Source organism: Apodemus sylvaticus, chromosome 6, assembly GCF_947179515.1.
Source record: "Apodemus sylvaticus chromosome 6, mApoSyl1.1, whole genome shotgun sequence".
NCBI classification, from domain to species: Eukaryota; Metazoa; Chordata; class Mammalia; order Rodentia; family Muridae; genus Apodemus; species Apodemus sylvaticus.
This window is the reverse complement of record NC_067477.1, coordinates 136115438-136140244: the sequence shown is the minus strand read 5'-3', so window position 1 is coordinate 136140244 and position 24807 is coordinate 136115438. Positions and strand designations below refer to the sequence as shown.

At 39.6% G+C, this 24807-nt stretch overlaps 1 protein-coding gene across 2 annotated transcripts in view; it reads left to right on the top strand.

Annotated features, from left to right (window-relative positions):
* Positions 1 to 24807, top strand: part of Fbxo11 (F-box protein 11) — a 72549-nt gene that overhangs the window by 24262 nt on the left and 23480 nt on the right. For both annotated transcript variants that reach the window (XM_052186578.1, XM_052186579.1), the window contains exons 2-3: positions 24245 to 24369; positions 24475 to 24556. In XM_052186578.1, coding sequence (XP_052042538.1) covers positions 24245 to 24369; positions 24475 to 24556 — 207 coding nt within the window. The remainder of the gene's footprint in view (positions 1 to 24244; positions 24370 to 24474; positions 24557 to 24807) is intronic.

Below are 24807 nucleotides of genomic sequence, written 5' to 3'. Positions count from 1 at the left end.
TGCTAAGTCAAACAACCACCCATAAGAAGGCAAATGCTGCTGAGCCTCCCGCTGCAGTGAGACTCACAGATTCCTGTGATATAGAACTTGCAGTAGTGCCTGTGGATGGCACTACCACTAAGTACCATTGAGCAGTACTTTCTACCACTAAGGATATGTTCAATATTTGACCCAGCAGATAACTTTCCTAAAACTTAACTTACATACCTGCTACATGGCAGATATAACCAGCTTATTTTGTAGTATGGTTTGTAGTGGTAGAAGGTTGGAAACACCCCCAAGTGCCCTATCATTAGGAGATAATTCTAAGAAACTTATTTGCTCAAAACTTGAAAGAACAAATCAAAGGTGTAAGCCATCATTTTGGGCTTAAAAGAAGAACAAAAGCCAATGTATTCACTACTCGTGTGCTTAGTAAATAGAGGAGTCTACTGGAATATAGCTTGGAAATAAGATGTAGCTAAGGGTATTTTCCTATATAGTAGAAAACTGTATTTATGGACATTTGGGAGAGTACAAAATTAGTGTTTGCCACCCAAAAAAGTAGAGTGTAGAGTCAAAGAAGAATTTAAAAGAGGATAGATACTCTTAGGGACATGGCATCTCTAAGTTACATGTCATGGTGGCTAAAAAAACAAAGCTAGCTAACATCTTCTGTATATAAGTTGTGCTAACCTGCTGGTGATAAGGAGCAGTTACCTATAGTAATTAAAGACCTCATTTCTGGGATGGGAAGTTTAAGTTTAGAGAGGGTAGCAAATGAAAAGTTGCTAGAATGGGGTAAACACACCTTCTACCTCTCAGAAACTATGTTGCAGTTAATTTGCAAACCAGTTAAAAGATACACAGGAATTACTAACCTTATGATGTTAACACCTTTATTGAATGTTATTGAAACACTCTCTCTTGAATGAGAATATAAGTTTTGTGTCCCAATAATTTTAAAGACAGTATCTAATGAGATGATGATTGAAAGTTTTTTATTCCAGAGGACTGGAGATACAGGTCAGTGATTAAAAACACTGCTGGTCTTGCAGAGAACCCAGGTTCTCTAACTTCAGTTCCAAGGAAGCTGATGTCCTCTTCTGGCCCCACAGGTACCAGGCCGTGTACATGGTACACAGATACACATGCAGGCAAAGTACTTATAGAAATATTTTTTAAAATTTTTCCCCCCAGAAGTAAATTTTTTATTTGACTGAGTTTCAAATTGAAATTGCAGATTGTGGAACAATTGCTTCTCTAGTAGAATAAAATCCAAATTTTACTTCTAGAAGTTCAAATAATGAAAATGAAAAACAAAAAACAAAATAGTAGTAGACACTGTCATTACTTTCAGAAGATAATAGGATGCTCTTTGAAATATAGTGTGAAATATATCCACTTCCCTAACACCTTAAACTATTAACAGTCAAGTCAAGATAAGGCTCAAAATAAGACTGCACAGAAAACTAAAAATCAGTTACTTAGGAAAGCTTGATGCAAGAAGCAAAGGATGTATTTCTGCAGAATAATAAACCAGATGGAAAGATATAAGCAATATAGTGATGAGCACAAAATTGTTAAATATATCGATAGATCAAGTTGTTATCTCTTTCTCCCTTCCCCCCCCCCATACTCACCCCTTATTTTAAAAATAGAACCAAAGTTTCAGACTGCAACAAACATGGAGAGAGAGGAGTTTATTATGTCAAGAATGCTACTTTGTTTTGCTCTATTGTCCAGGCTAGTCTCACACTTGTAATACCCTGTTTCCACTCTCAAATGCTACTTTCCTTGTTTACAAGTATATCAACTTGTAACTGACATACTAAAGGGCTTTGAGCCTTCTTGAAGAAATATCCTGTGACTCTACACCCAAGCTGCCTGAGTGAATTGTAGCTTAGAGACAGAGTCACCAGGTCAAGGCCAACATAGTTAAAAAGGGGGGAGGGGAGGGGTACCCTGGCTTGTCCCTCCTCCCTTACTAATTGCTTCACCTTCTTATCTTACATTTTCTTATGTATAAGTCGAATTATGACTCCCTCTGTAAGTACTGGGTTGTTGCTGCTACTTTTCTTAAATAATATCCACAAGAAGAATAGAAATCATGGAAATTGATATTTTCTTGGCTAAAATAACCAATTTAAAGGAAAGTTTAATCTTTTAAAAAAATGTTTTTACTTTATTATTTTCTGTATATGCAAGTTTTCTCTGTATGTGTCTGTACCATGTGTACATCACCTGTTGAGGCCAGAAACCAGCATCAGAAAAGGGAGTGGAGCTACAGTTGGTTGTGAGCCACCATATGGGTGCTGGGAAATGAACTGGGGACTACTACAGCAGCAGCCAGTGCTCTTGACAGTTGTCTGTAGCACCGAAAGCTTAGCCTCTAACACACTAGCTGAAATTTTATGGTTTTACTTTTTTTTTTTTTAAACACTTAAGAGTTTTTAATCTCACAATCCCATATGAATATCTTTGATTTATAGTCCCAGTCTCCTGGAGGCAGAGGTAGAGGGATCATGAGGCCAGACCAGGGTTACACACTAAGCCCTCTCCACCCCCCCTGTTTTTCCGAAACAGGGTTTCTCTGTGTAGCCCTGGATGTCCTGGAACTCACTTTGTAGACCAGGCTGGCCTCGAACTCAGAAGAACTCAGAAACTCGCCTGCCTCTGCCTCCCAAGTGCTGGGATTAAAGGTGTGTGCCACCACCACCTGGCCTAAGCCTGTCTTTAAAAGAAAAAAAAAAGATTTATAAATGCTAAGGTATACTGTGAATTTTAGTGATCTTATTTTGTCTATATGTTGAAATGCCTTGCTATTTAATTACGTAAACTTGGTCATTATTCATACTATGCTGGAAAATGACCAATGTAAGAAACTAAGAATGTTTAGAATCTTCTAAAAAGAAAAGCTGATAAGTAATATCCAACAGTAAAACAGTAATTTTAGTTTTTTCATTGCATTGTTCAAATAAATACTGCATCTTCCTTCCAAAGATACAAAAGAAGTTGAGGGACATACAAGTCAGTTAAATACAACAAAAGAAATAGCACTCTAGACCTGAGTTTGATAGCCATTTGTCACATGTGACTTTATATTTAAATCAGTTAAAATTAGTAAGTTTAAAGTTGTGTTTCTCAGCCATGCTGGTTGACTGCATTTGGGGTGGTTATGTAGAAGGATGTATTAAGGCTTTTTTTTTCCCATATTATTGTGACTATGTTCAGCTGCACAGATAGGGGAGGTTTTCGTTGTAGAAAGCTCCTTCTGCTTTTTATATGAGGTATCAGATATAGGTCAGGCCAGCCTCTACTTGTTGTGTAATTAAAGATGACCTTGAACTCCAGGTGTTTCTTCCTTTCTAGTTCTGGGATTGCAGGTGTGTTCCACCATGCCCAGTATACACCATGTTGTTGGGCATTGCACACAGGGCTTCATGCTTGCTAAGTGGCCATTTGCCATAACTGAGTTGAATTGCAGTCCTCATATCCAATTTTATTGGATATTGCTATGCTGTACTCTGATGTTGATAATAGTAAGGTCAGTTGTGTAAATGAAATCTCAGCCTATAATTCTGGTTTTTAAAAAATGTGTTTGAGAATTTCATACATAAAGTGTATTTTGGGTATTCTTTGGTAAATTATTTTTGCAAATTCTTTTGTTTGAAAATGTATATGTATACAATGTATATTAGATCACAACATACATGATTAATGTGTTTTATTCAAATCTATACCCTCCAAGTATAGTGTTGGGACTTGAACTCAGGACTTCTGGAAGAGCAGTCAGTGCTCTTAAGTGCCGAGCCATCTCTTCAACCCAGAAGTCTTTTTTGTTGTTGTTGTTGTTGTTTTTTGAGACAGGGTTTCTTTGTAGCTTGGCTGGACCAGGCTGGTCTCAGATTCAGAGATTCACCTGTCTTTGCCTCCAGAGTGCTAGGACAAGGTACATGCCACTGTGCCTGGTTTATGAGTCTTGATATTATATCCTATATGGATTTTCTCAAGAGAACTAACTCATCAGTAGACAAGATTTTTCTGATGAATAAATGTACTTTTTTTTGAGACAGAGTTTCACTATAACACAGACCTTGATTTAAATTCTAGAATTAAAGGTTTGTATACCACACCCCTCCATTCTATATGTTTCTAAGAATAAAAATAATCAAGTCAGTCATTCAAAAATATTTGTAACATAAAACAAAAAGCATAAAACACAATTTTTAGAAAAACATAGAAAATATATGAAAAGCTTAGCACAAGAGACTGTGTTTAGATCCTTCCTACTAATTTTCTTACAGCCAAGCATGGTGACACATACCTTATAATCTCAGTCTTCAGAAGGATGAGGCAGCTAGACTGTGAGGCCAGTCTGGGCTAGAGAGTTGAGTTATTGTTTCAGAAAAGTTAAAAGGGGGAAAAATTCAAGATTTCGTGATTTGTCCATAAAGTGATAGAAAACGTTCCCTGAGGAGGTTCATTTGCACACAGGTAGTAAATGATACACTGCAGCATAAGTGTAAGAACAGTGGGAAGTTGACCAGTTGTACTAATCAGGTAGTACAAGTATGGTCAGTCACAATTAATGGACTAGCAAAATGTATTTAAGAGTTCCAGAAAGGGTCCTTTATAAAAAACACAAGTTGCAAGTTGTAGTTGGAACGTTGGCTCAGTGTATAAGAATATTGTCTGCTCTGCCAGAGGACCTGGGTTCAGTTCCCAGCACTGCATGATTCACAACCCTCTGTAATTCCAGTTCCAGAGTGTATATCTTTGTTTCTTCCTTCTATATCTCTCTCTCTCTCTCTCTCACACACACACACCTTACTCTATTAAAACATTTTTGTACATGTCTGAACTCAAAAACAGAAAAGGAAAATATCATACATGCATACACACAAAATCACTTTGGAAATCAAAAAGTAAGGTATAACAAATTTAGTGTGCCCAATAAAGTTGAAAGTAAGCCTGTATGGAAGCTACAAGGAACAAGCCAGAAAGATGATTTAGAGGTACCGGTTTCTCTCAAGTCTGGGTCTATAGTAGGAGTAAGACTTTGATAAAACCAGATAGAAGTCCAGCTTCTCTCCTGTGTCTCTGCAGTTAGGCATCTATCTACTATCTACTGTTTCTATCTACTATCAAGGCCAAGCTGGGAAAGATTACAGAACGATACAGATACAGGTCTTCAAACCTAAGATGAAGATTTAAGTGAGAAGTTTGTCTGTCCATGAAAAAGTGAAAGCTCTGTTATCTTAACCTTTGCCTGGTTAAATACTAGTTTTCTAGAAGTGCCTTCCCAAGGATAACATGCCTTCCCAGCGTGACATCAAAGGAGACAAGTGACCTATCTAGACACAAAGTGAGAGCCGAGACTGGGTGTTAGAGCATTTGCCGTCACACACACACACACACACACACACACACACACACAGCCCTGGGGTCAGTTTGCCGCTCCCTACAACCTCCTCCCAGGAAAGCCCACAAGGAGAGCCGTACACTCCCCAGTGTTTGTGCTGAAACCTAAGTATGACCTTCTTTATTACTCTGTGGTAGCAAGCTTTTTTATTTCAAGACTTAGAATTGTTTCAGAGTTATCAAGGTACCCCTAGTCACATTAAAGGGGGTTAGAGCTATTAATACAGTAGCTGTGGCATAAAGCGAGGGTAAGCAAGATGGCTCAGTAGGCAGGGGCACCTGTTGCCAAGTCCCTGGGTCCCACATGGTAGAAGGAGAGAAGGGATTCTTGCAGACTGTGTCTAACTTCCTCACAAAATATATATACACAAATACAAAACTAGAGACAAGTGTAAAATAAAAATGGTCCTTTAGAAGCCCTAGCACGAAACTTATATGTCAATATGGCATTCTTTTTGTGAAAAGTAATATTTTGAATCTGAACTTTCTCCTACAGGCTTGTGTATTTATTGGGTGCTTAGTTCTCAGCCTGTGGTACTATTTTGGAAGGCTGTGGAACTTTTTGGAAGAGGACCTGGGCAATTTGTTGGAAGGTATAGCCTAGCCCTAGTTTTGGTCTAGCTTTTTTTTTTTTTTTTTTTTTTAATCAAAGACATGACATGAGCAAGCATCTTCCTCAGAGATATCTCACCATAGTTCCCACAAGTCTTTTCCCTATAAGGTATCTTTTTGTTTTTGTTTTTAATTTTGGTTTGGTCATGGTAATGAGAAAAATAAGTAATAGGCTAATTTCTCCATTAACAAACACGGTTTTTTGTTTTTTGGGATTTGTTTTTTTCGAGACAAGGTTTCTCTGTATAGCCCTGGCTGTCTTGGAGCTCACTCTGTAGACCAGGCTGGCCTCGAACTCAGAAATCCGCCTGCCTCTGCCTCCTAGAGTGCTGGGATTACAGGCATGTGCCACCACTGCCTGGCTAACAAACACGTTTTTAGTAGCATTGTTTTATAATCTTGGGACTCAATGTCCAAATTTACAAATATGTATCTGCTTCTGTATTTGCATTTCTTTTATTACCAAGTATGTATATATTGATACATGTATTTGTTACTAAAAAAATTGGCTCATATAGTTGTGTGGTCTCTGGCATTTAAAACCTGTGTGTGGTCTAGTAGGCTTGAGACCCAGAAAAGTTGATGGTACAGATAAAGTTTGGAGGCTATAGATATTTTGGTTCCATTCAAATCTTTAGCTACTGAGATCCATTCAGCACTATGGAGAGCTATTTATTTACTCTAAATAGTTTGTTGGTTTAAATTTTCATCTTATCCCAAGACACTTTACAGATTGATACATAAAATTAACTGTTACAGCTCTATCCCCTTCCCACTTGGTACCCAGATTTATTTTCTTAAGTCATATATAAAATCTCTGGCTGTCCCCCCAGCTCACAGAAATCCACCTGCCTCTGCTTCCTGAGTGCTGGGATTAAAGGCATACACCACCATACTTGGCAGAATCTCATTAGAGATAATTCTCATAAATAAATCACTTTTTTGTTTTGTTTTTTGTTTTTTTAAAGCGTCAAGACTTGCAGGTGGTACAGTGCACATCTTTAATCCCAGCACTAGGGAGGCAGAAGCATTTGGATCTCTGAGTTCTTGGATAGACAGAGCTACATATGAGATCCTGTCTTTAAAAAACAAAAAAGCAAAAACCAACCAAACAAAAAAACCCAGAAAAAAACAATAGCAGGGAATGAGGTATAGCTCAGTGGTAGAGTGCTTATTGTGCGTGTCCTGACTACAGTCTACTCCGCCCTCACCACAGGACGGTGTATGTTCTGTACATGCACACATGAGGAAGAAACATGTCCTTGTTTCTGTACTTCTTAGAAGATTATAGCTGCTGCTCATGACAGTTTCCTTTTGCTACCTATTCTGTGTTCTTTCTGCCTTTAGCAAGTACCTCAGCTAGTCATAATTTCCCTCATGTCTGAAAGTTGAGAGCTGAGCTGTGGTTTCTGTTGCCTTTCAGTACCTAAGCAGTGATGCTATGCTGTGACCTGGAGAATCTCCTATATTTCAAACATACTTTTTCTTTTCCCTTTCAGAGTTAGCAGTAACAATCCAATTTCCTCTTAGTGATCCAGATAAAATATTCAGCCTAATAACTCCATTCCTTTTTGATTCAGATACATGAGTGTTCAAAGATGCTACATGCCAATGTTAATTTGCATTTCAGTGGAATAGCTTTATTTCCTGATGGAAGCATTTATTTCTTCTTTTGGAGCTGAGATCTCTAGGCTAGAAGAGTATATGCTCACACTGACAAAAAAAATTTTGTTTGTGAGTTACTAAAGGCAAAAGAACATTCTCATTTTTATCTCTTGATTCTTAGGCCTGTGGATCCTGGCTACTGAAGAAACAGTACATATGTTAAACATTAATTCAGAGACTACATAGTTGCTTGTATATCCTTTCTCCATCCCTATAAAGTATTAACAATCTTCAAAGACTATTATTCTTTTTCTTTTTAAGATTTATTTATTTATTTATTTAGTATGACTACACTGTTGCTATCTTCAGACACACCAGAAGAAGGCATCAGTTCTCGTTACAGATGGTTGTGAGCCACCATGTGGTTGCTGGGATTTGAACACAGTACCTCTGGAAGAGCAGTCAGTGCTCTTAACCTCTGAGCCGTCTCTCCAGCCCCATTCTTTTTTCTTTTTAGGTTTATATATTTTTATTCTATATGCATTGGTGTTTTGCTTGCTTGCATGTATGTCTGTAAAGGTGCCAGATCCTCTAGAACTGGAGTTACAAATAGTTGTGAACTGCCATGTGGATGCTGGGAGTTGAACCCAGGTCCTCTGAAAGAGCAGCCAGAAGTCTTCATAGCCAGAGTTAACCATATACCCCTTCTCCAGATTTCTTCATCCCCAACTTTGAGTTGTGGATCAAATTCCTGACCACCCATTGATCACAGTTTTTGGATTGGTATATAACTGTATGTCTGGCTATTTTCCTTATCACTGCCCTTCAATGGTGCCTAGAATGGAGTGCAATACTAGTCTATCCATCTGGAAGTGGCTCCTATATAGTATACAGAGACAGCCTGTAAAGTGAGCCTAGTGTATGTACCTTTGTAAACTGAAGAGAATTCTCCATTGAGTCACATGGGCAGGTGGGGATGTGGGAGGTGCCAGTGGAGGCCAGCAGAGATCTTAGACATGGGGTTCCCTGGAGCTGCAGTTACAGACACTAGGAGCTGTCTGCTGAGAACCAGAGTTCAGACTTCTGAAAAAGCACAGCACACACTCTTGACTGCTCTCTGTGCAGCTCTGTCTCTGAATCTGGAGGTCATCAATGGACCCAGGGATGGGGGAGAGGGCAGGAGTGAGGGTCATCAGGGACACGTCATCTGAGTTGCTTGTGCTGCCTTGGGCACACATGGCAGTATCAATCCCATCACTGCATTTAACGACAGAGTTGTGCTTGTTGCCTTCCCACCTGCCACTGTCTGGGCCACGTTGTTGGCCTGCATACGTATTTCTGACCAAAGAGCTGTAAATAAATATGTTTGTCCTTTCCACTGTAACCTTCGGTATGAACGGTTCAGTATGAGGCTTTCAGAGATCTCTCCTGGTTTTGCCCCTTCAGCTAGTAATTAGCAGCGTTAAGGAGCATGTGCGTGCCTCTATGTGCGTCATCCACAGAGGCCAGAGGGATCCCCTAGAAGTGGAGCTACAGATGGGTGTGGGCTGCCCTGTGGGCGCTGGGAGCTAAACTTGGGTGCTTGCAAGAGCAGCAAGTTCTCTTTACCACTGACCCATCTTTCCAGGTCTTGTTTCTAGCTTTTAAAATGACCATTTTGACTTGTTTCCCAGTTAATACTTTTTAACCCCCTTTTGCCTCTTTTCTCTTCTATATTTAATCCTAACAAGTCATTCCAATAAGTGATTATTTTCCTGCTATCTTCAAGTTGTGGGAGTGAGGCTCATGGAGGTTACAGATAAATCCCTGTTTTATTAGTCCACTCCATCTTAAAAGTATAATCTGTTTGAACAGTTTGTATTGGTTGTAATAGCCATCCTGTTTTCACGAGTATCTTAGGTTTGTTGAAGATTTTATATGAACATAGTGAAATCTTTGGCTCTGTGTAAATTAATTAGAATTAATTTGGGGCTGGAGTGGCTCATTGGTTTACTGCTCTTTCAGAGGACATGAGTTTGACTCCTGGCACCCACATAAAGTGACACAAGTAAGTGCTTGTAACTTCATCCCTGGGAGATACAATTTTTGAGCTCTGTACATACACATGTACATAAATTTTAAAACTACTTTTAAAATTAGATCTGTCAAAATTGGTAAGGACCCCCCCCCCCAAACAACTTTTGAAAATATTTAGGGACTTGGACTTTGCGAGTTCCAGTGTCCACTTAGAAAGCCTGGCATGGTACCTGGAGGGACAGAGATGGGGGACTCCCTGGGTCCACTGGTGCCCTCCAGAGTCAGTGAGGGAGGGCGCTAGCGCTGTACAGATTACTCAGCAGTTAGACTGCTGCTGCTTTTCACACAGGCTGAAGTTTGGCTCTCAGCAGACAGCTGGGAACCCTGCGTCCTCTCTGCTAGTCTCCACAGGCACTTCCCACATGAGCCCATCCACAAGCACATACACATGAAAAAAAAAAACTCTAAAAATAAGATGGAGAACAGTAGAGCAGGACGTCTATCCTTGACCCTCTGACCTCTGTGAACACATACAGGCATGCATCACATGCACAGAAGGGTAGGGGAAAGGTAAGAGGGTTTCCCTCTTGGATGGAGACTTAGAGGTAAGTTAGCACCTACAGTTGGTATGAAAGCACTGTTGTGACATAAGAGACCTAGGCTCCTGTTTTATTAGTCCACTCCATTCTCTTAAATATGAGTTTTATGTTGCAAATTATCTATACATTATCTATCTAGCTTCCGTCTAGCAGGCAACGGTGAGGAAGGACGTTCTTTGTTTTAAGAGCTAGTCTGAGAGGTCCTGGGTCTTCCTAGATGCTCATCCCCTCCACACTCAGACAGGTCGGCCTGTCACAGATGGAGCCGCAGCAGTTCCTGCTGCACTCATTCATGGTTTGTTTGTTTTGTTTGTTTGTTTGTTTGTTTGTTGAGACAGGGTTTCTCTGTGTAGCCCTGGCTATCCTGGAACTCACTTTGTAGACCAGGCTGGCCTCGAACTCAGAAATCCACCTGCCTCTGCCTCCTAAGTGCTGGGATTAAAGGCGTGTGCCACCCCTGCCCGGCTCACTCATGGTTTGTTTTCAGATTTTTTTATTGATAGTATGGCAGTTTGTATGTATAGAAGACTACACTCCTGTATTCAGTTATAGTTTAGGAAATTGAAATGAAACTATCAAGTACTCGGGGTGTTTTTATTTACTTAGATGTATCAGCATATGTTACTTCCCTTTAAAAAAAAACACTTTGCCACAACAGGCAGAACGTGTGTTCTGGTTTCAGATAGCAAGTAGAGAGCTTCATTCTCGATCTGAAAAGCAGAATTAAATCCCAGAGGCGTGCTTCTGTTATGTCCCTCCTCCCTTCTTCTGTGTCAAACAAAATCCTCAATGTATATGTCTGCCATTGACCTCCTGAATAAACTAGCTGTTTACCTGACCTTTGTAGATTTAGACTCAGCCTTGACACAAGCCACTATTTATAAATAACACAATAATTTTTTGTGCTTTGATTTTGTTTTTGAAAAGGGGTCTTACTATCATGGCCTGGCTGATAACAGGTTGGCCTCAGACTAGGGATTTGCCTGCCTGTGCCTCAAGTGCTGGGACTATAAGCATTTGCCACCACAGCTAGCATACGACTAACTTATTAAATGAATAGGAATACTTTTTGGATGGATTCTATTTACTATAATTAGTTTGGTATTACAAATGGAATATCAATGAAATTATATTCACATGCTTTTGTAAATATGATCAAATTGATAACTTTTTAATTGAGATAAGCTTAAGATTCCAGAAAATATACCATTTTTTTTTGTTAACCATAAGTCTTGTTTAAGATTTATTTACCTTTGTGTGGAGGATGCTGTATTTCTTAAAAATTGGTCTACACTTTTGAAAATTTTTGTACTATAACCCCAGTTAGGTTTAATAAAAATATTGGAACTTTAAATAAAATCCTTATGCCTCTTGTATTAGAAGCCACTTACAAATCATTTTTAGGACATCCTACTAAATTGATGCCTTCGTGATCTGAGTGTATAGAGTACACTGAAGGTTTCTATAGCGGAGTTGTTTCAGATCCATATAAATGAGCTATTTAACTAGAAATTAAAATATTTTATTTGCTGTGGTATTTGCCAACCTTAAATTAGAACATCTTCTATAAAGCCAGCCAGTGACTGATTATTTCAGGACATCCCCCCTCCCCCAAACAAAAAAGCTAAGTAGAATTCTTATTTAATAATTAGCTTATGGGGGAGGTTGTTTTATTTTGTTTTGTTTTTTACGATGAGGTTTCCCTGTGTTGTAGCCCAGGCTTGCCTTGGGGCCTTGCTCTTCTTCTGCCTCAGTCTCTTGACTACTGATGTTCCTGGGGTCAGGAACAGGCGAGCCTCTGCTGGCCTGACCATTATTGTCTGCTCCATGGCTCAGCAGTTCTTCTTATTGAGTTAATTTAACAAGAGCTTAGTTTGGATTTTATTTCCTACGTTGACACAGACTCGGATGCAGCAAAAAAATCTTATATTCGAAACTAATGTTAAAGTTAAGTCTTCGAACAGTTGTTTTAGATTTGTCCTAATTGGTAATTAGCAGTAATATGTCTGATACTATGATAATTGCTGTTGAGGGAGGATCCAAAGAAAGAAATGTACATTGTCCATGTTTTGAGGTTTGGACTTGAGTTGTTATTCTTCTCCCTGTAGAGTAGGTTTTGATTTTCACTCTTCTCTGATTCTGCACGTTTCTCCAGGCTGCCTGATTTCTTTAGGGTGTAAATTAAATCTGATCTAATATTTAAACATAAAAACAAATCTCATACAGTCAGTTTTTTCTGATTTTCCACAGTTGCAGCTTTGCCCAAGTCAGTTTGTCAGCCTGGCCTTGTGGCTTTCCTCCCTCAGGGAGCTGGGATGATTCCCTACAGTCTGGCACAGTACAGCACTCACCTGGTTTTGGTTCTGCCATCTCACAGCCTCCACCACCCTAAAAGAGTGCTGCCTGAGATTGGCTTGGCCTGAGCTGCCGCTGCCGTGGTGCTGGGTGTGTGAGATGAGTCGCAGGGCTGGCCAGTGCTGCACGGTCTGCAGGCCACTCAGTGTGCAGCTGAGGTGACACCGTCTGCACTTCCCTGTCTTGGGCTTAAAAACAGGGTGGAGACCAACCCCTCAGTTTCCAGTGAGGCAAAGTTAGCTGTGTGATTATGGCTTGTCATATCTCTTTATCTTTTTCTGAAGTGTTTCTGTTCTTGTGTGTTGGGGTGGGAGGTGGTGCCGTGGCACCAGGGAGGGCAGAGAGGGGCCTTCTGAAGCTGGTTTGCACCTGCCACGCTTTCACGGATCCAGGGGTCAAGAGGTCTCTAGACTGGGCACTCAAGTTCTCTTGCTGACCCCAAAGCTAAAGTTTTTATTAGTGTTGGTTGGATTCCAGGGTTAAATTTTTAATTAAGATAAGGATTAAAATCTTATATTCATAATTGACATTTACATTTGCTAACTATCGGTGTCAAATAGTCTTCTTTTAATATCCTGGTTATGTGATTTCTGGCAAGAGCTAACCAATTGGAACAGTGGTAAAAGTTTTTAAGTGTGTCAGTGTGTGTGTGGTGGGGCTAGTGTGGGTTTGTATGCATGTGTACATAAATATGGTGATCAAACTGGGAAGATCTGAGTTTGCCAGTCATGCCCAGCAAGTGCCTTTAGCTCTAAGCCTCTTTCCTACCCAGAAAATATTGTAATTATTTGGAATTAAATGCTCAGAAATCCTTTAACACCAAGAAACAGAAACAATATTGACTTCTGTGCAGCCTGACATATTTGAACACCTATTTTTTCATTTAAATCTGACATAGATTTAAATTCTATATACCTTTATCATTGGGAGGAGCAACATGAAGTCTCTCATTAAGTGCCTGTTTACTTTAAAAATAGATATAGATGTTTTGTTTGGTTGATTTATTAGAAAAGGGAGATTCTGTACTGTTGGTGGACGGCTAGAAAAATTGACGGCGTGACAGCCAGACAGAGTCCCAGCACTTAGGAGTCTGGCAGACTGTGTAATGCGGCCCTGTCTTCAAATAACAGTACCACGTGAAACTTTAATACCTTGTTATTCCAACTGATATTCTCCCATTTTACTATGATGGCTCCTGGATTCCACCTTCAGTTTCAATTAATTGTTTTCATTTATAGTAACCCAAAAGCAGTATTTTAAATGACATTTTGGCGCCATCTGCTGTTCTTTAATGTGATGTTCCATTTACTTTGATAAAACTCATAAGTAGGAGATTGAAATACATTCTTTCATATTTTTGCCCAAATAAGCATAAAATTGAATTTATCTGCCTTGATTTCTGCATCCCATCAGACAGAGACTATAGACTTGCGTACAAATATTTTTGTACTCTTGCATCTACTGGTTTTGAATATTCAGCCGGTGCCTTTAAGTTCCTTAAGACTGAGCTTATGGGGTCTCCGTCTTTGAACACCTATTTTTTCATCTTACATTGGTTGGTCTCTTATCTGTAAAGTTCCTCTGTTGTCCATTCAAATGAGCCCCATAAGTCTAAACTGCATTTCTTTTTTTAAAAAGATTTACTTATTTATTTATTTTATGTATATGAGTACACTGTAGCTGTCCAGATGGTTGTGAGCCACCATGTAGCTTCTGAGAATTGAACCCAGGTAGGACCAACAAGTGTTCTTAACTTAGCTGAGTCATCTTTCCAGAGCATTGAAACAGTGTTTTCATTTACCTCAAGCTAGCTCTCAACTCCAACTATGTAGCTTATTACTAGCTTTAACTCCTAATTACCCTTGCATCTCTTCTGTGATAGTATATGCCTGTATATAGCTTCTTTTATATAAATCATTTCCACTACAAATACAGCATCCTATTTTATAGTCATAGTCTTTAAGTTTTACATGATCTGTCTTGTATTTTGTCTAGTGTAGCAATTTGTATATATGGGAATATAAAAGATTATTGTGTTTAGTAATTTCCAGGTATAAGTCTCAACAGATGTCTCCATGTCTGTACAAATATAGGTGTCCCCAGAAATTAGAGGCATCTGATCCTTATACAGCTAGAAATACAGGTGGTTGTGAGTAAACAACTCAGATGCTAGGAATGAACTTGGGTCCTCTGCAAGAGCACTACCTACTGTTAACTGCTGTGCACTTATTTTGTAATCTTTAGAAAATTTGCATGTACTATTAGGCATATAGACTTGGAATTTTGTTGTCTTAATTGAAAGACTTTGCATAAAGAGATGGCTCTAAGTGGTAGGTTTTGAGTAAAGTAGATGAATTTGGCCATTCAGAGTGTTTCCAGTCATTTCTGTGTTACACTGTCTATTGAGTTCTACTGTGGTGATTAACTTACTTTTAATTCCCTTAAACCTTTTGGTTGATAGCTGTAGATCTGTCTTTAGCATAATGATGACATTATGGCTCTTGCTTTTCACTGAAACACTACCCTGGATTAAGTTCTGCATTTGCATTATTAAGGGTGTCTGTATTGGTGATGTGTGCAAACTGTACAAGTTGTTCAGTGATTTGTGTGTGCATTGAGCATAGAAGTTGAAAATATACTTGTGTTCACCTTATTAAGAATATGAATGTATGTAATAACTCTGTAATGCTAAATATGTACCAGAAGTATATTTCCTTCTCCAGTACATAGTATCACTATATCTCTGGGCCACTCAAGAGATTGTTCTTAGTTATTTTGATGGACTGTTGTTGACTTTATTTTAATACATATGGATGTTTTGCCTACATGTATATCTTTGCACTACTGTCATGCCTGGTGACCTCAAAGAACAGCACAAGATCCCCTGGGACCAGAGTTATGCCATTTATGAGCTGCTATGTGGGTGCTAGAAATCGAACCCAGGTCCTCGAAAGAGCAGCCTGTGCGTTTAACCTATGAGCCCTCTTCAGTTCCAGTGGGTTGTTCTTAAATACTATATGCTGCTATTACTCTTGGAAAAGTTGCCTGAGTCTTCTTCAAAGATAGAGTGGTACTCTTTTATCTTGGAGCTTCTGCCCTCCTTGTTCCTTTATGGAGACTGCGTGACTTGATGGATCCTGTCTTCATCTTATTTCTGTATTTATTAGTTTGACTGAGTTAAGTCTGGATGTCTGCCATGTGCCTTATTCTATCTTCCCTGTGTTTGATAGTGTAATGAAGAGCCTCACTTCTTTTGTGACTAACAGTGAAAGCTGTTGCTTTGACATCCACAGTGACAGTTGTTCTTTGTTGTATTTGTAGTTCTATAGTTTAAAAAAAAAATCACACTAACTGGCAAGCTGCTGCCTTTTCCCAGCTTTAACAAATGCCTTACACCATCGGCTCTGTGACAGCCCTGCAAGGTGAACCTGTACTTAAAGGAAACAGTATTGCTTGTTTCTACCTGTCAGTCAGCCCTGGTCATTTATGAATTTAATTCTGTAATTTTTGCTCTTTCAGACCTATCATGAGATGTATTTTGTAATCATTATTTCTGCCTCATAGGATTTTCCAGATATTAGATGGGGTAATATTAAAAGAAATCTTTTACCTGGGATTTATAATAAATTTTATATTCGTTCTCATAGTTTTCACTGTCCCACCTCAATTATAAAAAAAATAGCTAATATTGAGGTGTTTTTACCAGGCACTAACTATTATCAGTTAGATAATAATTACTAAGTTATCTGACCATGACACATCTCAAAAAATTTTAAAGATTAATTTATATACAGTGTTCTGCTTACATGTATGCCTTCATGCTAGAAGAGGGCACTGGATCTCATTATAGATAGTTATGAGCCACCGTGTAGTTGCCAGGAATTGAAGTCAGGACCTCTGGAAAAGCAGTCAGTATAAGTTCTGAGCCATCTCTCCAGCCCTGACACATTTCCATTTTCAAGAATGTAGAGTGTGTGCGCACCTGCGTGTGTAAGAGGTCAGGACATCTTTCCATAGTTCTTCCATCATGGGCTCTGGGCATTAAAAGAATTAAGATTGTGAGCCAGGTGGTGGTGGCGCACGCCTTTAATCCCAGCACTTGGGAGGCAGAGGCAGGTGGATTTCTGAGTTTGAGGCCAGCCTGGTCTACAGAGTGAGTTCCAGGGCAGCCAGGGCTACACAGAGAAACCCTGTCTTGGCAAAACAAAACAAAACAAAAAAAAAAGAATTCAGATTGTCAGCCAGTAAGCACTGTCACCTACTGAGTCAACTTGCTGGCCTACTTAGTTATTTCCATTTTGTAGACAAAGGGAAAATTTATAAATGGAGTTCAAGTTTCAGTATGAGAAAGTGAGGCCAGGAGAAGCCTCAATTGGTAAAATACTTTACTGTGTAAGCATGAAGACCTAATTCAGATCTTCATTCCGTATCCATGGAAATCAGGTAGGCCCAGCCAGCAGCATGGATCTATAATCCCAGTACTGGAGAAGCAGGGACGGGGTTGGGGAGTTAGCTCAGTGGTAGAGAAGGCCCTGGGTTCAGTCCTCAGCTCTGTTTTTTTAAAAACAAAAACAAAAACAAGGTAACTGGAGAAGCAGAGACAGTGAGATTCCAGGAGTGTCCTGGCCAGCCAGTGGGCTCCAAAGTCAGGGAGACACTGTCAAAATGTTTTAAACAATTTGAAAAAGAGTAGAGAAGCCATTACTATATATCTTCCTTATGTGTACACACACAAACACACAAATTCTTAAACAGGACAGGGCTAACACCAGATTCTAAACAATGGCCAGTCTTTCTAGAACTTGTATCTTTACATTGTACTGAAGTGATCCAGTTAATACTGATTTTCTTTTGTGCCCCATTGCATTGTATTTTTTCTACAAGCTTCTAAAATACTACTGGCAACCAGTGTACTTGATAATACTTAATACAGTTTGTATTTAGATAGTGCCTTAGTTAGCAATTTAACCTATAAAACCTTAGCTGATCATAAACTATCCTTCTGCCATAGCCATTGAAGATTTGTACAACCATGACTGCCTTGTTAGGTGATACAGGTGTTTTGGGGTTTTGTTTTTGTTTTGTTTTATTTAGAAACAGTCCTAGACATTGTACTGTGGTTATAGTTAATGATGGACGACTAAGCAGAGGCACTGTCAGCTAAGACAACTACTTTACTGGAAGGAGAGCAGATGAGTGCAGTTATCTTTTCTCATGTATATATTTAGGTGATGTGCCAGCATGTATTTCTGTACATCAGTTGTGTGTCTGGTCCCTGAGGAGGCCAAAGGGAGGAATTGGGGTTATAGACACCTGTGAGTGGCTGTGTGGGTGCTGGGAGTTGGATTTGGGTCTACTGTATGAACAACAAGTACTCCTAACTGCTGAGCCATCTCCACCCTCAGTTAAATAGTTAATGCTTATAAGAATAAAATAGGAGCCAGACAGATGGCTCAGCAGTCAGTTGCTGCTTACGCAGAGGATCTGAGTTCTGTTCCTCACAACCACATCCTTCATAACCACCTGGACATCCAGTTTGAGAGGACCCACCACCCTTTTCTGACCTCAGAAAGCCTTACGTAGACATACTAATCTTAATTTTTTTTTTTTTTAAAAAGATAGCCTTATTCTCATCTTGCATCTCATAATTCCCTGATCTTGGTTATTCTTTCTCCAGTAAATATATATCAGTAAAAGACATTTTTAGAAGTTTCTAAATTTTATGTGAAAATAAAACTAGAGGCAGACTGTACTGTTTTTCCTAAGCTGGATTCATGTATATTCCCTTTACATGTTGGAAACAGCTCATATATGCCTTACTCACTGGCCTGCTTTCAAGTTTTACATGGTTTACGTCTCCTGGAATAGTTTTGTGGTGGAATTTTGAAAATGTAGTTACAGTGAGGGCTACAGGTGAAAATAATATTTAATTGACTTCTCCAAATCTTAGTCTAAAGTTAAGATTGTTGATTGGGGTCAGTGGTTATTATGCTAAATTTGATGCTCCAGTCATATCACCTGCTATACAGGTATAACACTGCTTTTTAATTTAATTTAATTTATTATCATTATTATTATTATTATTATTATTTTATTTATTTATTTTTCGAGACAGGGTTTCTCTGTGTAGCCCTGGATGTCCTGGAACTCACTCTGTAGGCCAGGCTGCCTCTGCCTCCTGAATGCTGGGATTAACATTGCTTTTTAATTACCACTTTAACTAGCTAATTTTTTATTGATCTTGGAAATAATTAAAACTTATGCAAGTTGCTGTACATGGTGGCTCATGCCTTTAATCTCAGCAAGCACTCAGGAGGCAGAGGCAGGCAGATATGAATTAGAGGCCAGCTAGAACTACACAGAGAAACCCTGTTTCAGAAACGGAGAAAGAGGCCGCTGAAGTGGGAATGGAGTAGAGAGAGATGGTTTTAGTTTTCAAGTTAAAGCTACAAAATTTAATCAGTTCTGGAACAGATGCTCTTTAATGACACTTTGATAACTTTTGACTTTAACAAAAAAATGTATTTATCTTTTGAGGGATTAAGTGGTGGTGAAAGTTTAACAGATGTATATCTGTTCATATAAGCAAATACATTATTGCAGGGTATTATGTAGCATTGTACTTACTGAATTGTTAAATTTTGAAATTTTGTAACATAAATATTACCAGAATGGTCTGATTACACATTGTATGGCACATGAAATCTGCTTTTCAAAAGCAGATTTAAAATACTTTTGGATTCTCTATCTTAAAATACCTCTGCTTTAGGTTAAAAAAAAAAAAGATTAAAGAAAATTTAAAATAAGTGTTGCCTTTGTTTCAGTTTATTCATGAGTATTTTTAATTGGGAAAAGGCTGTGGTGGTTTCCAACTGTGTTAGAAACAGTTGTCAAGTGATAGTTCTTTGCACTATAATACTTGGAGCTGTTTCTAAACACACGGTTGTTACCAGCACAGACGTCACTATTTCCAGTCTGAATTTGTGTCTCTGGTAAGTAATTTGGGATATAGATAGTCTTTGTGTGTGGAGGGATAACTTCTATAAATTTCCATAAACTATATTCTGCAATCTCTCTCTCTCCCTCTCTCTCTCTCTATATATATATATATATATAGATATAGAGATAGAGATAGAGATAGAGATAGAGATAGAGATAGATAGATAGATATAGATATAGATATATAGTCAAGATATTCTAGCCTTATGCTAGATAGATACCAGATTGTTACTCGTGTCCTAATACATTTTCATTGCTACTTTAAAGTCTTTAAATATTTACTTTTAAATTAAGAACCCTGATTATTTTCTTAGGGCCCTCCTTACCCCAGTGGTTCCAATTCCTTATGAAAATTGTAGTGCATGCATGCGTGTGTGCGCGTGTCTGTATGTATGCGTGCGTCTATGTGTGTGTCTGTGTCTGTGTCTGTGTGTGTCTGTGTGTATGTGTAAGTTCCATAGCAAAGCCCTAATTGACTTAGTATTTGAAAGCTATCATGGACCATTGTCTTTATCGTTCTGTTTATTTATATAATAAATCATATTTTTATTGCATCTTGAATGCCAGATCTGTCTTGGGGGAATACTTCTCTATCATTTTAGAGGGAAAAAAAAACAATGTCAAAAAATTAGAAATTTGGAGATAGGAAGAGTTAACGTCAGTTCCACTTATTTATTTATTTATTTATTTACTTACTTACTTATTTTCCTTTTTTTTTTTTTTTTTTTTTTTTTTTTTTTCAAGACAGGGTTTCACTGTGTAGCCCTGGCTGTCCTGGAACTCACTCTGTAGACTAGGCTGGCCTTGAATTCAGAAATCGCCTGCTTCTGCCTCCCTGGTGCTGGGATTGCAGTCCTGCGTCACCACCACTCGGCTAGAGATTTTTAAGTTGTCCTCTGAAATGTAGGCTATAGGGTCTGGAGGAATACCTCAGTTGGTAGATGTACAGCCTGGTTTTATGTCAACTTGATATGAAGCCTCAGTTGAGGAAATGCCTCCATAAAATTGGGCTGTAAAATGTTTTCTTAATTACTGATCGATGGGGAAGGGCCCAGCCCATTGTGGATGGGGCCATCTCTGGGCTGATGGTCCTGGGTTCTATAAGAAAGCAGGCTGAGCAAGCCATGGGAAGCAAGCCAGGAAGCATCCTCCGTGGCCTCTGCATCAGCTCTGCCTTCAGGCTCCTGTCTGATGTCCTTCAATGATGGACTGATGTGGAAGTGTAAAATTTAGCCATGTATTAACGCACAAAAGGGACGACTCCTCAAATAACCAGTGTCACAGGGCTGACTAGTTTCTGACTACAGTGCAAAACTTAATTTTCAAGGCTTTACTTGAAAATGATGTAAAAAGAACAGTTTTTGTGATGCATCCCAGAATACCCTGAAACTCTTGGTTCTCCAGCTGTGTGTGTGTGTGTGTGTGTCCTTCTCTTGTCTGCTGGGGTTAAGAAGCATGTGCCCTGACACCCAGCTAAGCACAGTGTTGAACTGAAGTAACAGGAAACCTTCAGCTAATTATGCTGTTGTGCTGCGGGCTTCTCTTCTTTCATGAGGAAATACAAAGTCTTATGGTTTTTCCTTTCACTGTACTGGGGATGATTGCCACTCCGTGGCTAAGTCTAGTCATTAAGCGATTGCAAAATAGTGATTCTGCAGTTTAGCTTCTTCTGGAATGTGTGTCTGTAGGGATCTGCTTCCCATCTACTGGTTAGAAGATGCTTCTGTTGAGCCAGGAAGAACATTTTTTTAAATTACTTTATGAATTTGAGGACTTTGTCTGCATGCTTGCCTGGTACTGGTACCTTAAGAGGTCAGAAGATGTTAGGTCACCTGAAGCTAGAGTTGTAAGCCACCATGTAGGTGTCAGGAACTGACCCTGGTCCTTTGCAAGAGCAGCCAGTGCTTTTGGCCACTGAGCCTGTCTTTTTGTTGGCCAAAAAGACTCCGATGGTTTATATACTTTTGGCCCTGGGAGTAGCACTATTAGGAGGTTGGCATAGGTGTGGGCTTGTTGGGAGTAGGTGTGTCACTATGGATGGCCTCGGTTTTCAGACCCTAGTCCTAGCTGCCTAGAAGTTGTGTTCTCCTGTTTGCCTTTGCAACAAGATGTAGAACTCTCAGTTCCTCCCACACCATGTCTGCCTGGACACTGGCGTGCTCCCACCATGATGATGATAATGGACTGAACCTCTGAACCTGTAAGCCAGCCCCAGTTAAGTCATTATAAGAGTTGCCTTGGTCATGGTATCTGTTCACAGCATAAGACAGCCTCTTCAAATTGACTGCTAAACTGTGGAGAGTATGTATGTCCCCTAAACAGTTCCATATATAGATATATGTATAGGGTTTTTTGTTGTTGTTGTTGTTGTTGTTTTGCTTAAGTGATTGTTTTGTCTGTGTTTGCAGTTTAGGCTTTATACATAATAGGCACTCATACTAAGCTATAATTCTCATCCCTGATTTGTTTACTAACCTTGGAAGTAGTTCTTCATCATACTATACAGAATTGCTTTGTACTTTGTAACAGCCATAAAATAGTTCGTTTTGTAGCTGGTAGATGATTATTTTGGTGGTTGCTTTGTAGTAGAATAGCTACTGCAGTGAATGTCTGGGTATGTCCTACTGATTTTCCACATGTGTATGCGTGCAGGATAAGTTGCCAGACATGTGACAGCCTAGCGACAGCTCGCCACACTGTCTTTTTCCTTTTTCTCTTTTTTTCTTTCTTTCTTTGTGTTTTTGTGGGTTTTTTTTTTTTTCCTCTCCGGTATTTTGAGACAGGGTTTCTCTGTGTAGCCCTGGCTGTCCTAGAACTTGCTCTGTAGACCAGGGTGGCCTTGAACTCACAGAGATCTGCTGCCTCTACCTCCCAAGCACTGGGATTAAAGGCCGCTGCCACCACCACCACTACCACCACCACCTGGCATTCTTTCCTCTTCTTGATGACACTAGTGTGTAAAGAATTTTTTGGATCTTGAATAATGTGATAGATAAAAATTATCACATTGTAGTTTTTCTTTGTATTTCCTTAGTTTGGAACTGTCCACATCTTATGTACCCCTGAAACTAGCCTATTAATCATATATTGATTTGTGGACACATTGCCCCTTTGTAATGTATTGCAGTAATTTCCCCCCCCCCCCCCAACGATCTTTTTCTTTTGTCCGGTGGTGTTTATGTTTTAAGAATTTATACTATCGAAGATTTTCAAGATTTTAAAAATCCAAGCTACAGAGGTCCCCAGCTCTTTAAGAGCCAAGTTGCCTTTTTATTCCCTCGTATGTGAGTGTATGTACCCTACAAACAAAAGTGTCTCCTAAAGAGCCACGAGGTTAACACTAAAACATTCTGTCTTCTACTCTAGGTTTCCAGATTTCACATACTGGGGTGGCGGGAGTAGGAAGTGTTCTTTTCACCAGAGCCACAGGTTGCATTTAGTCTCACCCTATCTCTTCAAATCCTATAGAACGTTTGCTCTCACAGCTTTGCTTGATTCTTCATAATTGATTCATGTTGTCCATCTTTGTCAGGAATCTTGTAGAAACTGTGCTGTGAGGTGGTGCACTTTCAGTCTGTCACTGCTGTTGGCTTTCAGCTTGCACCATGGTTCGCGTGTATTCTGTCCCCGCCTGCTCTGGGCAGGGAGCTGCATGCCGTACTTGACGTGCGTCTCGGGATTTATATCATGCCGCTCTATGGAGTAGACCATCCTTCGCGGTATTTGATGCTCTAGCATACTTTTGCCTTTTCAAGCTCAGGTCCACTTCCTTTATTTATATCATTTCCTTCAGCCACAAGATAATCTAGGCTTGTCCTTTGCTGCCCAACCGCCCTGATCTACCATTGCTCCAACAAGTGTGAAACTTCCCTTTTATAGAAAATGTTATTCAGAAGCAAGATCCACCTACTTCCATGCTCATTATGTTGGGAAGCTTTGTGTTCTTAGATGTGGAGAGTGCTAGGCCGGCATGTACATCCAAGGGTTTACATCTGCATTCCTATATCCCTGCCTGGAAATCATAACTTCACACTTTACACCTTTAATTCCAGGCTCAACATCAAAAATGTTTACTGGTGCTTCCTGGAGTTCCTGGAGTTTTGCTTGTTTGGTTTTGTTTTTTGTTACATACATACATACATACATACACACACACACACATACACACACATTTTACAGCTGTTTTCTTGAACAGAAATCAGGCTCCCATTATCCCATGTAGTTAGTTGGCCTCATTTTACTGTAATGTCTCTGCTCTCACCTCAGCTTGGTGAGACTTTCTTCCTGCTCTACCTAAGGTCGCTCCCTTTCCCCCCCTGTTGCAAAATTTTTTCATGTTCTTAATCTTTAGCACCACCTCTCAGACCGCTCTGTGGGCACACCTCCCCGCCCCCACTGTGTCTCCGCAGGGTGGCACACAGAGGTGAGCCTGCACTTGGCCTGCCCGGCCGCTCACCTGGCTCTGCTCTGTCCTGCTCTTTTCCATGAGGAGACATCTCTTCACCCTCCCCCTTTCTTCTTCAAGTTTTTCCAAGTTCTGTCAGATAATTCATCCAATTGACTGGAATTCCATAACAAATTCTATTCTTCCCTTCTCTTGCCACATTTGAGATTTCAGTAAAAAGATGGATACCATTTTTCTTTTATCTTTACAGATGATGTTCCTGCAGATATGGTTGCAGAAGAATCAGGCCCTGGTGCACAAAATAGTCCATACCAACTTCGTAGAAAAACTCTTTTGCCAAAAAGAACAGCGTGTCCTACAAAGAACAGTATGGAGGTTGGTTAATTGTATTGTTTCTGTAATGAAAGAATGGGTCACACGTTTTGAGAATTATGCACAGTAGAAATACTTCACTGATAAGTTTTCTTCTTGGTTTTGAAGGGTGCCTCTACTTCAACTACAGAAAACTTCGGCCATCGGGCAAAGCGTGCAAGAGTGTCTGGAAAGTCACACGATCTCTCAGGTACTTTGAATGGGAAGAAGAAGAAGAAGAAAAAAAGCAAAATGAGTTTTAAAAGTTTATATTTGAGCCTAGGAATAGTGACGCATACCTTTAAACATTTAGGAGTAAGAAGCAGGGGTATCTCTGAGTTCAAAGGCCATCCTGGTCTAGAGAGTTTCAGGACAGTCAGGGCCATATAGAGACTCTAATGGTGGTGGTGGTGGTGGTGGTGGTGGTGGTGGTGGTGGTGGTGGTGGTGGTGGTAAGTGAAA